Source organism: Chenopodium album, chromosome 20 (assembly GCF_948465745.1).
Source record: "Chenopodium album chromosome 20, dcCheAlbu1.1, whole genome shotgun sequence".
Lineage (NCBI taxonomy): Eukaryota > Viridiplantae > Streptophyta > Magnoliopsida > Caryophyllales > Amaranthaceae > Chenopodium > Chenopodium album.
This window is the reverse complement of record NC_137853.1, coordinates 35,844,929-35,862,197: the sequence shown is the minus strand read 5'-3', so window position 1 is coordinate 35,862,197 and position 17,269 is coordinate 35,844,929. Positions and strand designations below refer to the sequence as shown.

Sequence of the window (17,269 nt, the reverse complement as noted above, 5' to 3'; positions counted from 1 at the left end):
AAATGGTGATGATAATAATTTACCAAATACAAACCAACTCTTCCAAGCAATTAAGCTAATAATCAGTCCAAAGGACGAAGCTCAAAGCCATAAACAATAATTCCACTCTTCCAAATAAGATCTTTAGTCTGCTTAATCCTCATCTCCAACACTGCCCTTTCATTCGAACCATTAACACGATACTTGCTCATCTCTACCTCTAGCCATCCATCATTTCGCTCACTCGGCAACTGATCATCGGACCTCTTCTCAGCTCTCGAATTCGACGCTACCTTGAGGTAGAATTTCTTGATGAGGTGTTCACTATCATCATTGGATGGCTCTTCTTCATCAACCTCGATAACAGACGCCTCGACGGGTGTATTTTCAAAGCCGTAGCAACGGCCGATAGCAGGATGCTCCTTGTACACAAAGTAGACGCCGTAAGTTGTGTTTGGCGAGAGCTATTTGGTGTGGAATTTCCCGCTTATGTCTAGCCAACATACGGTGATCAATGATGCAACCTCCGGGAACCTATAATTTTAATAAAGGATGTTACAAATCTTTTAATATACTGATATGTATACTATGTATAGCTCATATATATGCTTTCAAGTTGTTTTTTTTGAAGGAAATTTAGTTATGTTTTCAACTTGTTATATCACCTTTTCGGATATAAATTGAGTTCAATTCGAGTTAAAAACAGATTGAGTTCAATTTCAGGTTCGGGTTGTGTTGAGTCGGGTTTGGATGGTTTAACAAGATGGTACATTCGGGTTTGGGTTTGGGTTAGTGTTGAGTCGGGTTTTGGTTCAAGTTCAATTCTAATAAATATCGGTGTGGCCAAGTTGAACTATATAATTATGCTTTTCATAATTTGATCAAACATCATCAAGATTTTATTAAACCTATATACGAGTAATAGAGAACAAAAGGTATAAAAGCTGAATAAAAGATTTTATTAAATCGGATTGAGGGTTTACAGAATTATACCAGTTTATAAGCTGAATAAAAGGTATATAAAATTTTATTAAACCTTCCATGACTCTGGTTCATGTTTTAATTGAATCAGGTACAAGTTCGGGTTCAGATTGTTTTAAGGTAGGATTAAAACGGTTGACGGTTACTGTCAGGTAATAAAGTATTGGATCAAATCGGTTTTCAGTTAAGATCAGGTTAGGTTCAGGTCCGGTTACATGTCACTAGTTTCACCGCATTGTTCGAGTATAGGCTGGGTTTATATCATTGTCGATTAAGGTCAAGTTCTCGGGTCGAATTAGTTTTTTGACAGCTCTAATAATCCACACTTTTTCAAGAAATTTTGAGGATTCAGGGCCTAGTGGCAAAAAGTGTTGAGACCCTAGGGGATATATCTTGGAGTCATATAATGCCGTTTGAAACGATATATGATCATTATATGTTGTCATAAACGTACGTGATAGGCTTGAGTTTACGAAATCACTACAAGTTGTGAACAGGTAAAATGACCGTATAAGGGCATATTGGATGGTTCCATCGACCTAATTGGATACCTGGAGGTTATTAGGGACCATGGTAAACTTCTCGACAATTTTCATTTTCGGGCGAAAAAAGGTCAAAAAATTACAAAATTGAAGGCTGTAATCACGCTTTTTGAGTAAATATTGAGGTTTTGGGGCCCGGTGGCGAAAAAGGGATACATTTGATCGGGGTCATATAATTGAACCATATAAAATCATTATGTGTTGTCATAAACGTCCGTGGTAGGCTTGAGTTTACGAAATCGTTGCAAGTTGCTAACGAGTAAAATAAACATTTCAGGACATATCGGATAGTTCCACCGACCCAATTGGACTCTCGGAGGGTATTAGGGACCGTGGTCAACATCTCGGTAATTTTTATTCCTGAGCGAATATAGGTTAAAAAATTACAAATTGAAGGCTATAATACACACATTTTGAGGAAATTTTGAAGTTTTGGGGCCCGCTGGCAAAAAGTGTTGAGACCCTATAGGATATATCTAGGTGTCATATAATGCTGTTTGAAACCATATATGATCATTATATATATGTTATCATAAACGTCTGTGGAAGGCTTTAGTTTACGAAATCACTACATGTTGTGAACGGGTAAAGGTTCCACCGACCTAATTAGAAACCCGGAGGATATCAGGGACCATGGTAAACATCTCGGCAATTTTTATTTTTGGGCAAAAAATGGTCAAAAAATTACAAATTTGAAGGCTATAATCCACGCTTTTTGAGGAAATTTTGAGATTTTGGGGCCCGGTGGCGAAAAACCATGAGACCCTAAGGGATACATATCGGGGCCATACAATACCGTTTGAAATCATATATAATCATTATATATTGTCATAAATGTCCGTGAAAGGCTTTAGTTTACGAAATCGTGGCAAGTTGATAACGGGTAAAATGACCGTTTCAGGACATATCAGATAGTTCCACCGACCCAATTAGATTCCTAGAGGATATAAAGGACCATGGTAAACATCTCGACAATTTTTAATTCCGGGAAAAAAAAGGTTGAAAAATTACAAAATTGAAGACTATAATACACGCATTTTGAGGAAATTTTGAGGTTTCGGGGCCCGGTGGCGAAAAGTGTTGAGATCCTATAGGATATATCTCGGTGTCATATAATGCCGTTTGAAACCATATATGATCATTATATGTTGTCATAAACGTTCGTGGTAGGCTTGAGTTTATGAAATCACTACAAGTTGTGAACTAGTAAAATGACCGTTTAACGGCATATTGGATGGTTCCACCGACCCAATTGGACTCCCGGATGGTTCCACCATGGTTAACGTTTCGACACTTTTTATATTCGGTCGGAGAAAAGGTCAAAAAATTACAAAATTGAAGGCTATAATCCACGTATTATGAGGAAATTTTGAGGTTTCGGGCTCACTGGCGAAAGCCTTGAGACCCTAAGGGATATTTTCCAAGGCCATATAATGCCGTTTGAAACCATATATAATCATTATATGTTGTCATAAACACCCGTGGTAGTCTTGAGTTTATGAAATCACAGCAAGTTATGAACGGGTAAAATGACCATTTATTGGACTCCCGAAGGGTATTAGGGACCATGGTAAACATCTCGACAATTTTTATTTCCGTGCGAAAAAGGTCCTAAAAATTACAAAATTGAAGGTTATAATCTTCGCTTTTGAGGAAATTTTGAGGTTTCGGGGCCCGGTGGCGAAAAGCATTGAGACCCTAAGGGATACAACTCGGGGTCATATAATGCCGTTTGAAATCATATATGATCATTATATGTTGTCATAAACGTACGTTGTAGGCTTGAGTTTACGAAATCACTACTAGTTGTGAACGGGTAAAATGACTGTTTAAGGGCATATTGGATGGTTCCAGCGAATCAATTGGACTCCCGGGGGGTATTAGGGAACGTGGTAACGATCTCGGCAGTTTTTATTTCTGGTCAAAGAAAAGGTTAATAAATTACAAAATTGAAGGTTATAATCCACGTTTTTTGAGGAAATTTTGAGGTTTAGGGGCCCGGTGGCGAAAAGCCTTGGGACCCCAAGGGGTACATCTTGAGGTTATAGAATGCCGTTTGAAACCATATGTGATCATTATATGTTGTCATAAACGTCCGTGGTAGGCTTGAGTTTACAAAATCGGTGCAAGTTGCAAACGGGTAAAATGACTGTTTAAGGGCATATTGGATGGTTCCACCGACCCAATTGGAGTTCTGGAGGGTATTAGGGACCATGGTAAACATCTCGGCAATTTTTATTTTAGGAGGAAAAGAAGTCAAAAAATTGCAAAATTGAAGGCTATACTCTACGCTTTTTAATGAAATTTTTAGGTTTTGGGGTCCGGTGTCGTAAAGTGGCAAAATTGAAGGCTATAATCCACCCCATTGTTCGAGTACAAGCTGGGTTCAGATCATTGTCGGTTAAGGTAGGGTGCTCGGGTTCAATTCGATCTAAATTCAGATCGGATTCAATTTCAGGTTCGGGTTGTCTGCGAGTCTGGTTTGAGTGTTTTTTTTTTTTTTTTTTTTTTTTTTTTTTTTTTTTTTGTGGGTGAAGGTTTGAGTGGGTTATTAGATGGTACATTTGGGTTCGAGTTAGTGCTGAGTTAGGTTTTGGTTCAAGTTCAATTCCAATGAATATTGACGTGCTCAAGTTGAACCTATAATTACGCCTTCCGTAATTTGATACGCATTATCAAGATTTTATTAAACCTATATATATATATGAGTAATAGAGAACAAAAGGTATACAAGTTGAATCGGATTGTGGGTTTACAGATTTGTATAAGTAGAATAAATGGCATATAAATTTTATTGAACCTTCCATGACTCGGGTATGGGTTCTAATTGGGTTGGGTACTAGTTCGAGTTCAGGTTGTTGTTGGGTCGGATTAAATCGGTTGACGGTTACTCTCAGGTCGGGTGCAGGTTTGGGTTCAGGTAAAAAAATATTGGATCAAATTGGTTTTCGGTTAACATCAATTCAAGTTCGGGTCGGATTACAGGTCACTAGTTTCACTCCATTATCCGGGTACTGATCATTGTCGGTTCAGGTCGGGTTCTCGGGTCGGGTCAGTTTTTTATAGCTCTAATTGTACGTACATAGAAACTGATTATAGATTTAATATGCAGAAAGAAAGAAAAACCTTGAATCAGGCATGTATTTCCAGCTCCAGTAAAAACGGGTGTCTCCCCAAGCAATGTCCAACTTCCTGGCACCAAGCATGAAGATTTTCTTCCCAGTACAATAATCCAAGGCAAAGCTCTAAATAATACAGCATAATTTAACATAACATAAATATATTACCAAGTAATAGGAAAAAAAAACACAAATCATGGCTGTAACAAACCAACAATAACTAGCTAGTAGATAACAACTTCTTAACAACAAAAATTTGAAATAACTGGTATCTTATTGCAACTAACCCTCAAAAAAATTATTCTCTTGCCCTAATATTATAGTACTTCGTATCATTTAGTAAATTTGTTTTTATTTTATTTTATTTTATTTTATTTTATTTATTATTAATGACTTAATGTGTGCCATGGGCATACGTTAGAATAAGTACCGTTAATAATTTAATATTTTGACAAATTCTTAATTAGTATAGTATTGTTCTAGATATATTGACTCTTATTATTTTAATATAAACTGTATAGATAAGACAATGATTATCATAAATAGGTGTATTTTTGGAAACGTTAAAGAAATTTCCTTCTTTAATTAGTCCTTTTATCACTTCTATGTATATGGATATCAAAAACAATTGGCGGTTTTTTGAAATGACCGGTCTCTTATTGCAACTTAACCCTAAAATTTAAATTTAGTCACTATATCTAAAAAGTCTGTTTTTGACTTTTTGAGAACGACAAAAAGATATAGTATCTTTACTAAAATTTATTACTTCATTTATTAATTCTATGGATATCATATAACATCCGGTTATTTCAAACAATCGGTCTCTTATTGCAACTTATATACAAAAAGAAAATCTTAAAAGGAATTTGACTAATTTCATGTCTGTTCTGATTTACTGAACTGAGCTGAACTGAACTGATTGGAGCTGAACTGAATAGAGCTAAAATAAATTGTTCACGAGAGAAAGAAATTAAGAAATGAACTTCTATTTGGAGCTAAACTAAACTAAAATTAAGTTGAAAAGAACAAACCCTATTTAGTCTTTTGAAGTAGAGAGAATAGTTAATTTAGTGTTTTCTCCTCTCTTCCCCCTTTTATTTTCTTACCCAAAATTTCTTAAATTACAAAATTATACGAAGTACTTATTTATTTTAAATCTATCACCAAGAATACACTTAAATAAATTAGCTAGGGTGACTATTCGATCAATGTTTGGTTTGAATTTGGGTCAAATTCGATCCATATTAGAATTCAATTTGAAAAAGATAAATTCAATCCAAATTAAATTTTGATAATATGGATCCCACGTGAACCCTGATTATTAATAACAAAAGGTTTTGTGTGAGACCGAACTCACGTGAGACCGGGCTCAATAACAAAAGTCCAATAAAAAGGCGCGGGCTAACTAAACCCGATCACGAGGCCCGCAACACCAAAAACATGATAGTGGACTCACGTGAGTCCGTCTCACCCAAAACTTTACCTATTAATAAACATCCATTTGTTTCATGTCAATGCTCTAATTTTATAATAATGGAATTAAAAAATATACAAGCTATTAAAAATTGGATGGCCTATATTGCTTCATAAGACCTTAAAGTATGGAGGATTTAAGATGTTTAATTGGGTTAGCTAGCTTGTTGTGCTTTCCGTGCATAAAATGTCACTAAATTTAATTAACTTAAGAATAATTTTGATTTGTAGAAAGAATTTGTTTTTTTTCTTTTTTTTTTTTTTTTATATATATATATATATATATAGATCCGAACTCCTTTAATCATTCCATTTGATCCGATTCTGAATTCTCATTAAAAAAAAAAAAAAAAAAAAAAAGGACCAATTTAATCCAATCCAATTTTCTTAAAAATTACTTTTGATGATCGGCCAATTTGCCTTGAGGGATTTGACCGAGTTTGAACTTTGTAAGAATTCCTTAAAGCTTTTGGAATTGTTACATACAAAAAGGTTGTTGTTGTTGTTTTTGTTTTTGTTTTTGTTTTTTATTTCGTACTCCGTATTTTTTACAATGAATGAATTAGCGGTTTTATTTTTTATTATTAATTCTTGAATATCTTTATTATTAAATCCGACGACAGATTAAATCCCCACACATTCTGTGGTAATGATTGAAGCAAATTTTGTTGGGAATTCAGGGAGAATGGAATTTATATTGTGCATGTATCTCACTAGTACTCAGTATAAGTCAAATCATTTTCACCAATTATTCTTCAAGTTGTGCATAACAAGGTAAGACCGTGTTACGACATTTATTGTACGAGTAGTAAAACTGAGCCCTATTAAATGATACTCGCCTGGATCTATCTCATAATATATTTTTTATTAATGTGACACATATCATAGCCTTTTTTACACGGCTTGCTTGATCGATTTTTCTCACTTATAAATGAGTGCAATTAATTTAAATACTTGTATCTACAACTAAATGTGTTGTGTATAAAAAAAAAGAGAGGATTACCAACCTGAGTATTGTTATTCAAGAGTATAGGATTCTGGCAGAGATATAAAAAGAGATCCTTCTTGTTATTCAATATTTGTTCATCAATTGGGGTTGATGATTGAGAGATTAATTCATCACAATCAGATGGAATAAACTTCTCCCAAACATAGTTTGATTCCGAAGCAGATAAAAACTGCCTTGAAGCCACTGATGATCGGATAACATCTTTCGGTGTTGTTAATGTAAGTATGTGTGAAAGACATTCCACTGGAAAATTTGTTAAGTTCATACGATGCATGTTTTGTTTTTTGGGGTTACAAACTTACAGAGAAATGGGATTAGAGAGAAATAATGTGACTTTGCTTGCTTGTTATACAACCCTCTAGTCACGTTTAACTTCTTTTGTGTTTTGAAACGTTTAAAGGATAGGTGTGAAAAAGAAAAACCATGTAAGGTGACAGCTCTGCCTTTTTTTTGTATAAATGTAACGTTTTGATATCCAACCTAAGCATATACTGTACTACACATATGGGCTTGAAGACATATATATATATATAGCCCAATACAATAATTGACTAAAAGGTCTGTTCACTTTAGCTTAATTTCAGTTCAGTTTAGCTGTAATCAGTTTAGTTTGCTCCAATCAGTTCAATTCAGTTCAGTTCCTAATTTCCATCTATCATAAAATATTCATTTCAGCTCTATTCAGTTCAGTTCAGCTCAGTAAATGTGAACCGACCCTAAGGTCAAATACATCTTATACAATTAATACAAGAATCCCAATATTTCCAAATAGAAGCATGCAAATTAATTATCACAATCACTGTAAATCAACATTATTTGGGAAAAAAAATTAACCACAAATTCACTAAAAAGGAAAAGAAAATTTCCATTCTCACAATCACTGTAATCACACATAATTTGGGGAAAATAAACAATTTGCTTATCATGCAATTGATTATGAAGTAAATGAAACTCTATAGAAGAAGTGGCAGGAAGGTTAGAAACTTTTTGAGGTACTTTATGTAGGGACAACACTGATAACACAGTTATGAATTATGTAATCATTTCTCTCGTATTTAATTAGTTTTAGGCACGTGCATTAACGCGGGAACAAACTTGTCTTAATTAATACGGTATCTATATTTGGAGTAATTAATGATCATAGTTTAACTTTTACGGAGTAGTGATTAATGAATTTCAGACTATATCCATAATAAAAGATCATTTGAAATTACTTGTAATGTATTATCGCAAGAATTGCCATTCTGCCATTCAAAAAACTAAAAACAATACTTATTTCAAGCTCTACAAACCCAAGATGATCATAAATCATCACATCCATTAAGTAAAAAACATAGTAATTACACATTTAGTGTTGATGAAACTAATGCATCACAACGAAAAGCAATCAATCCAAAGGACGAAGTTCAATGCCTTGAACAAGAATACCACTCTTCCAACTAAGGTCATCAACCTCCATCAATGCCATCTCCAACACCACCCTTTCGTCGAAAGCCTCAACACCGGAGCCAACATGATACCTCCCCATCTCTATCTCCATCCATCCGTCACCTCTTTCCACTGGTAACTCATCGTCACCCATCCAACATGTAGGTTCATCAAACTCCGGTTCCCCAAGATAGTAGTCATTAGCAACTACATTATGATCTTCATTACTTTTGGATTGCTCTTCTTGATCAAATTCTAGTATAGATGCCTTAACTGGTCCATAAAACCCGGCGAATGAATGCACAACCTTCTGGAACACAAAATACGCGCCATAAGTTGTATCTTCGGAGAGGAATTTGATCGGTATTCGCCCTTTAATATCAAACCAACATACAGAATTCAGCTGAGCAGTCTCTGGGAACCTACAAATTGACAATATATGTAACTGATCAACCCCATTAAATTGTGTTATATTATCATAAACACTTGTGAATTAAATGATTTCATGTCATAGAATGAAAGTTGAGCATGATTTTACGTTTGTATTATAAGAAGAGCGAAAGAGAAACCTCGATTCAGGGATGAATCTCTGTTAAACCAAGCACAAATTCATCAATAATATTTACTGTGTATTTTCTTAATCACCATGGCTTCAATACATGTATATATAATACTAGGATAATAATACCCTATATTCTATCATATCTTTTCAGAAGATATATTTTCCTAAAATATGCACAATAATATCATAACAATAATATCCTAGATATACTAGGATATCCCCAATACCCCCCCTCAAGTTGGAGCATACGGATCATAGATGCCCAACTTGCGGAGTAAGAAATCAAACTTGACTTTTCCTAAAGCCTTCGTGAAAATGTCAGCCAACTGAAGCGTCGTAGGCACATACGACGGCTTTATAAGACCTTCTTTAATTGCATCTCTGACAAAATGACAGTCAGCTTCAATATGTTTCGTTCGCTCATGAAACACCGGATTTTTCGCAATATACAATGCCGACTGACTATCACAATATAGGTGCATGCCACTATCATGTCGTACACCTAAATCTCTTAAAAGTCTCCTCAACCACTTCAATTCACGAGAGCAAGCAGACATAGACCTATACTCTGCTTCGGCAGAGCTCATAGCAACCGTAGGTTGTTTCTTGGTCTTCCATGACACAGGAGAGAGACCAAGAAACACGAACCAACCAGTCAACGAACGCCGAGACAACGGACAACTCGCCCAATCCGAATCACACCATCCTTCTAACTGTAGGGCACTATCAGACCTCAGCAGGATCCCCTGACCCGGACTCTTCTTCAAGTATCTCACAACTCGCAGGGCAGCATCCCAGTGCTCTACCCTCGGACGCTGCATAAACTGAGACAAAATATGCACAGAGTAGGCCAAGTCTGGCCTAGTGACAGCTAAATAGATTAAACGTCCTATAAGACGTCTATACTTCTCTACATCACCCAAAAAATCCCCATTTGCCAGAGCTAACCTGTGGTTCTGCTCCATGGGAAAATCTGCTGGTTTTGCGTCAAGCAACCCTGTCTCTGTAATAATGTCTAAGGCATATTTTCTCTGGCACATGAAAATACCCTGCTTGCTACGGGCTATCTCTATCCCCAAAAAATATTTCAAAACACCCAAGTCTTTCATCTTGAAGCAATTCCCTAAATATGTTTTGAATGATAACAAAGCAGATTTATCATTCCCTGCAACAATCAAATCGTCAACATAAATAAGTACGTTAAGTTGCATTTCCCCCATTGTCAGAGTAAAAAGGGAATAATCATAATATGACTGTTTAAAGCCATATTTCTTCAAAGCTGTTGTCAGTTTTGCAAACCAACACCGAGGAGCTTGCTTCAAGCCATACAACGACTTCTTCATTCTGAATACTTTCCCGGAATTATTTTTGTCAAAACCAGGTGGAATTCGCATGTACACCTCTTCCTCCAAGTCACCGTGTAAAAAGGCATTATGAACGTCCATTTGATGAACTTCCCAATTCTTCACTGCTGCAACCGCAAGAAATGTTCTAACAGTCACCATTTTTGCCACGGGAGCAAATGTCTCGTTGTAATCTAAACCTTCAACTTGATGATTGCCAAATATCACAAGTCTAGCCTTCAATCTTACAAGATTCCCATGCTCGTCGTACTTCTCTTTGTAGACCCATTTACTCCCAAGTGCCTTTTTACCCAAGGTAAATCTTCCAAAACCCAGGTGCCTTGCTCTTCAAGTGCTCGAATCTCATCGGCCATCGCCTTCCTCCAACCTTCATGCTTCATAGCTTCTTTAAAATTTTTCGGCTCATTGCCACCTGTAATTGCTGCAATGTATGTTCTATGTTTTACAGAAAACCGGTGAGAATCAACAAAATGTGTTATGGGATAAACAGTACCTGAGGAAGGTGTCGCAGGTGAGCGATGAGGTGGAGATGGACTTTTATTCCGAATGGTGTGTGTCACAAAATCACGGTATTTGCTCGACTTGAATTTTTGACGCTTGCCTTTACCCATATTTTCTGTATTTTCAGCATGGTCGAGAGTCTCAAGGTCACTCACACTCGTACCCTCCGGAGCTGCTGCCTGCTCACTGCCATGAGGATCACCCCCAGCTGCCGCTGGAATTCCAGCAGCCTGGGCAGTGCTGCTGTCCTCGCACCCAGCTGCCGCTGGAATTCCAGCAGCCTGTGCAGCCTCGGCAGGCCCTGCCACAGGCTGGCTGCGGTGCTGCTGCTGCTGCCGCAAGCCACCTGTGGCCTCCTCTGCCCGGGGCTGCTCATCAACCTCCTCACACACACTCCTCTCATCGCTCCCCCCTGCACCATCAATTCCCACAAACTCCGAAGCTCGCACATGGGTATAGCTAGGAGTATTGTGTAGAGCAAGGTTAGACCACGGAAATTCACCCTCAACAAATTGCACATCACGTGAGACAAAACTCTCCTTAGTTTCCAAATCATACACCTTCCAACCTTTCTTCCCAAACGGGTATCCCAAGAATACACATCTTCTACTCCTACTAGCGAACTTGTCACCCTTGCTTTGTTGATTGTGAGCATAACACAAACACCCAAATACTTTAATAGAATCATATAAAGGTTGTTTACCAAGCAAGATCTCAAACGGGGTTTTGTAATCAAGCAATCTAGAGGGAGTTCTATTTATCAAATAACATGCCGCTTGCACACATTCCCCCCAAAATTTTCGAGGTAAATTAGCTTGAAACCGCAAGGCACGAGCTACATTAAGAATATGTTGATGTTTCCGCTCAACACGCCCATTTTGTTGAGGTGTACCCACACAAGAAGTTTCAAATATGATCCCATTAGACAAAAAATAATTTTTCAAGGAATTAAACTCTGTTCCATTATCACTACGGACCACTTTAATTTCACAATCAAATTGACGCTTTACCAAAGCAACAAAATTGAGAAACATGTATTCAACCTCAGTTTTATTCCGTATTAGATACGTCCACACACCTCTTGAAAAATCATCAACTATAGTTAAAAAATAATGAGAGCCACAAGTCGATTGAGTCTTGTAAGGACCCCATAAATCAATATGAATAAGTTCAAAAACACGACTAGCTTTATTATTGCTAATGGGAAAACTACTCCTATGTTGTTTTGCTCTAGGGCATACATCACAGGATTTATTTTTAGAACTTCTAGTAGAACTACTCACAACCGGAAGATGTTGCAATACTTTTTCCGACGGATGTCCCATTCGTTGATGCCACAACTCTGTCGACTGAACACCATCTATCTTCAAAGCCTTCGCCTCGGGAACACCACGGAAATAATAAAGTCCATCCACGCGCTCACCCGCTCCAATCACCTTCCTCGTCATGAGGTCCTGTATAACACAAATTTTGTTAGTAAATTGCAAAGTGCAATTCAATTCATCACATAATTGAGTTGCAGAAATCAGATTGCAATTCAATTGGGGCACAAATAAAACATTATTAATTTTCAATCCCCCTTGTAAAATAACCGTGCCAATCTTAGATGCATTAGCACTCTTCCCATCCGGAAGCCCAACCGGACAATGGTGCACATTAACCACATTCGTCATCAAAGTCAAGTCACAAGTCACATGGTTGGATGCGCCGGTATCAACGATCCAACCTAATTCATCCTTACCCTGCAATTTTGGTTTCATACTGTTCAAATGGTCAATAAGTTGCTGAATTTGGGTAGAGGAAACACCCGCAATAGCAGCCCCATCGTGAGCCGTAGCATTTCCGCCTTGTGTGGAGTTGGAGGACGACTGCCCAACAGTCTTGTTGGCACGCACCTGCTGGCCAGCAGCAGCTCCTCGACCCCCTGCTCTGCCTCCACCTCTGCCAGAAACCGAGTCACCACGACCCCGACCCCTACCTCCACGAGGACGATCACCCCACCAAGGTGGGTAGCCATTGAGTTGATAGCAGTCCGTCTCATCGTGTCCTGCTCGACTGCAATGATTGCATAATTTATCGGAGCCACTCGTTGAGCGTTGCGGTTTAGTAGTAGTGTCATGTTGAAGTTTGAAAGCCACTGGACTCTCACGGACCTCACCTCCTCGTAAGCGCTCGGCTTGAATAACTTGTTGATACGCCTTATCAACCGACGGTAAAGGATCCTGAGCCAACAATTGACCCCTAATCGAGCCATAAGGATCATCTAACCCAATTAAAAACTGATGAAGGAAATCTTCCTGCCTCAATTTTTCAACTTGAGCCACAATATTACACTTACACGCACCACATGAGCAAGAAGGTACGGTAATATACGTGTGTAACTCATCCCAAAGCTTTGCAATTCTGCCGAAATAAGTAGCCACCGAATCAGTCTTGCCCTGCTTGCATTCACCCAGGGACATCTTCAATTGGCAAATTCGAGTGCCACTCACCACACAAAAACGACTTTTCAAGTTGTTCCACAATAGATGAGCATCATCATACTCCCCAATCGTTGCCCTTACCGAAGGTTCCAACGTATTTGTGATCCACGAGACCAACATCGAGTGAATAGCCTCCCAATCTTCCAGTTTATCACTGTCTTGAGGTTTCTTGATACTTCCATCAACAAAACCATATTTGCGCTTAGCCTTCAATGAGGTTCGAATAGCCCTCGCCCACTCATCATAATTCTCACCCCGGAGTTGAACCGGAGTAATAATGTTCCCGGGTCCATCACCTGAACCTAGGTGATAAGCCATGTCCATCTTAATTTTTCCACCACCATCACCACCAGAGCCGCCAGCACCGGAGTCACCCGACATCACTCACGACTCAATTAAAGTGGGAAGAAAAAAAAAAAAAATGAACGAGAAGATATTCTCACAAACTCTCAAAAAACAATCGTGCGTTAATTATGAAAATTAAACGTACAGAAGAAAAAATTAGACCTTAACTAGGCTCTTGATACCATGTTAAACCAAGCACAAATTCATCAATAATATTTACTGTGTATTTTCTTAATCACCATGGCTTCAATACATGTATATATAATACTAGGATAATAATACCCTATATTCTATCATATCTTTTCAGAAGATATATTTTCCTAAAATATGCACAATAATATCATAACAATAATATCCTAGATATACTAGGATATCCCCAATAATCTCCAACTCCAGTATTCAGGGGTGTCGCCCCACGCGATCATCAGCATTCTAGCACCAAGCATGTAGCATTTTTTTCCACTACTTTTGTCCAAGGCAAAACTCTAAATCATGCAACAATGTTGTTACAAAGTCTATATATATAATTTATCAAGGAAAAGTAGTGCAAGAAATATGAGGATTGAAAATGGATCAAGGAAACGACTATTACTTAATTCTATATAAGTACTTCCTATAATAATTTGTTAGAAGTTTAAAGCTAAGAATTAGAAAAACATGATGATTAAGTATTAGTTGTAGTCCCAAAAGTTTTTAATTAAATGATTAGCTAGCTAGAATAATTTTGAAACAGGGCAAATGAAAAACTAATATGTGATAGTTTTGTGTTAGAAACTTAATTATACATGAAATACTTTTGCCCCAAAAAAATATGTTCCCATAAACTTTTATTCAATATGAGCATGGTGACAGAGGGAGTGGTTTGTAGGACGAACTATGGAGCATTGATTTTAATGAGCACGTTATAAATACACTGTATAACATCTGCCACGGGTTAATTAGTGATTCATACAATAGTCTAATTAACACTTTTTCTACTACGTACTCGTATTTTTTTCTATTGTTACATCTTGACTTTGGTGCTAAACGTTTTAAAACCTTGACTATAAAATTCATTATTACGGAGATCAAAATCATATTATATGTGATGTTGGCTTTGTCCTTAATAATTTTCAAAGTATCAATTTCTTAGAATTTTACTCAAATCATGTTGAATATATACGTGAAAAAAGATGTTTATCGGAGACCGTTAAGATCAAGGTCTAACAATAAAAAGAAACAGAGGGAGTATTAAAAAATTAACATAATCCTATAAATATTAAGCAATAAATCAGCTAGCCCCTTGATAACAATCATCATAACCGTCAATAAATCATTCTTAGTTACTTTTGGGTGAAAACCTTAAAGTTGCAACTTTAAAATTTATGAGATATAAAAATATAAAATATTTTAAAATTACAATTAAAAATTAATAATTTGCCTATTACCCATAAAAGTATAAATAGAAAACTTACCCTAGTCTTATGAATGCTACGATCTACAAATTAAATTAATAAAAAATAAATTAAAATTACCTGAGTTTTATTGTTGAAGAGTATTGGAGATTGACAAAGATAGAAAAAAAGATCTTTTTTAAAAGCAAATTGTTGTTGATCAATTGGAATTGACGATTGAGATAAGAAGTAATCACAATCGGAGGGCAGAAAATTCTTCCAAATGGCATCCGATTTCGACGCCAATAAAAAATCAGTCGAAACGGCAGATGATCGGAAGACATCTCGTGGTGAAGTCAACGACAATATGTGCGAAAGACATCCCACAGGTAAATCTAATAAGTTTGTACAAGACATGTCTAATTTTGGGAAGTTACTCAATTTCAGAGATTTTGTTCAATTGTTTGTGATACTTTGCTTTCTTTCAATTTGCTCGACTACTAGTCGGTTGTAGTATTGTATTGTACTCCGTCAACGTTTTTGTCTTTTCTTTTTGGGGGTTTTTTAATGGGCCTTACTTGTTTGACATAGTAAGGGTCTGTTCACATTGACTGATCTCAACTGAGCTGAGCTGAACTGAACTTAGCTGAACTCAGCTGAACTAAGCTGAACTGAGCTGAAATGAACTGAAATGAATATTTCATAAGAGAAGGAAATTAGGAGCTGAACTGAATTCAACTGAACTGAATTCAACTGAACTGAACTAAACTAAATTTCAACGTAAGAGAACAGGCCCTATGAGCCCATTGTAAGCTAAACATGACTTATAATTGATATACTATCTCTGTTAAATTTTAGTTGCAACAAAAGGGTAATTTTTGTGAAGTAATTGTATAAAGTATTTCTTTGTTGCAATTGAAAATTAATGGAGGTTGTATTATCTTGGACACGTAGATTTAATATTACTATGTGGAATCTATAAAATGAGTAATTAATGTAAGTTAGTGAATCTAGTTAATGTTATTAATACATAGTGGATACGCACAACCCTGAAATGACGTGTGGGAACTGGGAAGAGTTGTGTGTTAAGGTGTAAATTTAGATAATTGGATGGAACATAAAGGGTTGTGAGTAAAGGTGTTAGATTGAATGATTAGATTGAATTTGATAAGGTCTGATTAGAAAGGGTTGTGCGTAAAAGTGCCCTCTCTACTCGTATCGTTAAAAAGAATAACATTTTTTTTTAAGGAATGAAGACTAGCAATTTAAGGACAAAAAAATTTTAAAAAAAAATTTAAAAAAATTTTAATAATTAAATAAAAAAAAATTAAAAGACAATGTGAGGCCTGAATATATTATTACCAATTTAAAGTAACTATTGTGTCATAGTCTCACAGACCTACCAGCCCGTCATAAAAATAGTGCTAAGTCCAATACCCTTTATTCTTATGGGCTTATTTAAAATGTACTAGAACGATTTGGTTTCCAATTCCAGTGTAATTTGGTTAATATCTATTGGTTATAAATTTTTATATTTGTAGTTTGATATTTTGATTTGGTATGCTTTTTTTTATTTTTATTTTTTTTTATTTATAATTTATTCCAATCTGTATCAAGTCACTTGTTTTCATTGAACTTAATGTAATTTTACACTTGTATAAAAGAAAACACACATTTATGTGAGGTTTTTGTAAGATACTTCTTCAAGTGTATAACGGTATAACCTAAACATCTAATAAAAAATCATTGGTAATAAGAAAATCAAATAAAAAGACATGGTATTGTCTTCTATTTTTTTTTTTTTTTTTTTTCTGGTGATCTAATTTATTAATTTGTGTTAATAAGAGTACGTTAATTTCATATACATTATCATTTTTATTCCATACCATAATTTAGATGGAAAAAAATCAAAATCTCTTATTATATTTGGTATACGAGTTGGTATAAGAGTATAGTCCATTTGTTATATAGTTGATTGGTAAATTAAGTATGATTCTTCTCCATTAAACTGAAATTAATTTTTTTAATAGTGAGTTTTAATTGGGAGAAATTTTATCATTTTAATGCAAATATTAATTAATATTTCCAATTATTAAAAACTATTTTATAA

The 17,269-nt window shown here is 36.0% G+C and overlaps 1 protein-coding gene and 1 pseudogene across 2 annotated transcripts; both read right to left on the bottom strand.

The window, feature by feature from the left end:
• Nucleotides 1–62: 62 nt before the first annotated feature.
• Nucleotides 63–7,377, bottom strand: LOC145597123 (putative F-box protein PP2-B12). Its single transcript, XM_081653290.1, has 4 exons — nucleotides 7,102–7,377; nucleotides 4,629–4,747; nucleotides 486–513; nucleotides 63–443 (listed from the first exon to the last, which is right to left on the bottom strand). The coding sequence occupies exons 1-4, from the start codon at nucleotides 7,375–7,377 to the stop codon at nucleotides 63–65; spliced, it is 804 nt and encodes a 267-aa protein (XP_081509416.1).
• A 956-nt stretch (nucleotides 7,378–8,333) lies between these two features.
• On the bottom strand, nucleotides 8,334–15,619 carry LOC145599395 (putative F-box protein PP2-B12; annotated as a pseudogene). The gene is made up of 3 exons (XR_014103742.1): nucleotides 15,301–15,619; nucleotides 14,153–14,271; nucleotides 8,334–8,953 (listed from the first exon to the last, which is right to left on the bottom strand). The product of XR_014103742.1 is annotated as a putative F-box protein PP2-B12 (transcript).
• Between the last annotated feature and the right edge of the window lie 1,650 nt (nucleotides 15,620–17,269).

Coding starts and splice junctions, on each gene's coding strand:
- LOC145597123 (XM_081653290.1), bottom strand. CDS start 7,377: ATGCATCGTATGAACTTAACAAATTTTCCAGTGGAATGTCTTTCACAC. Junction 4,748..7,101: donor TCTTGAATAACAATACTCAG/GTTGGTAATCCT, acceptor TGTATTATTTAG/AGCTTTGCCTTGGATTATTG. Junction 444..485: donor AGGTTGCATCATTGATCACC/GTATGTTGGCTA, acceptor CACACCAAATAG/CTCTCGCCAAACACAACTTA.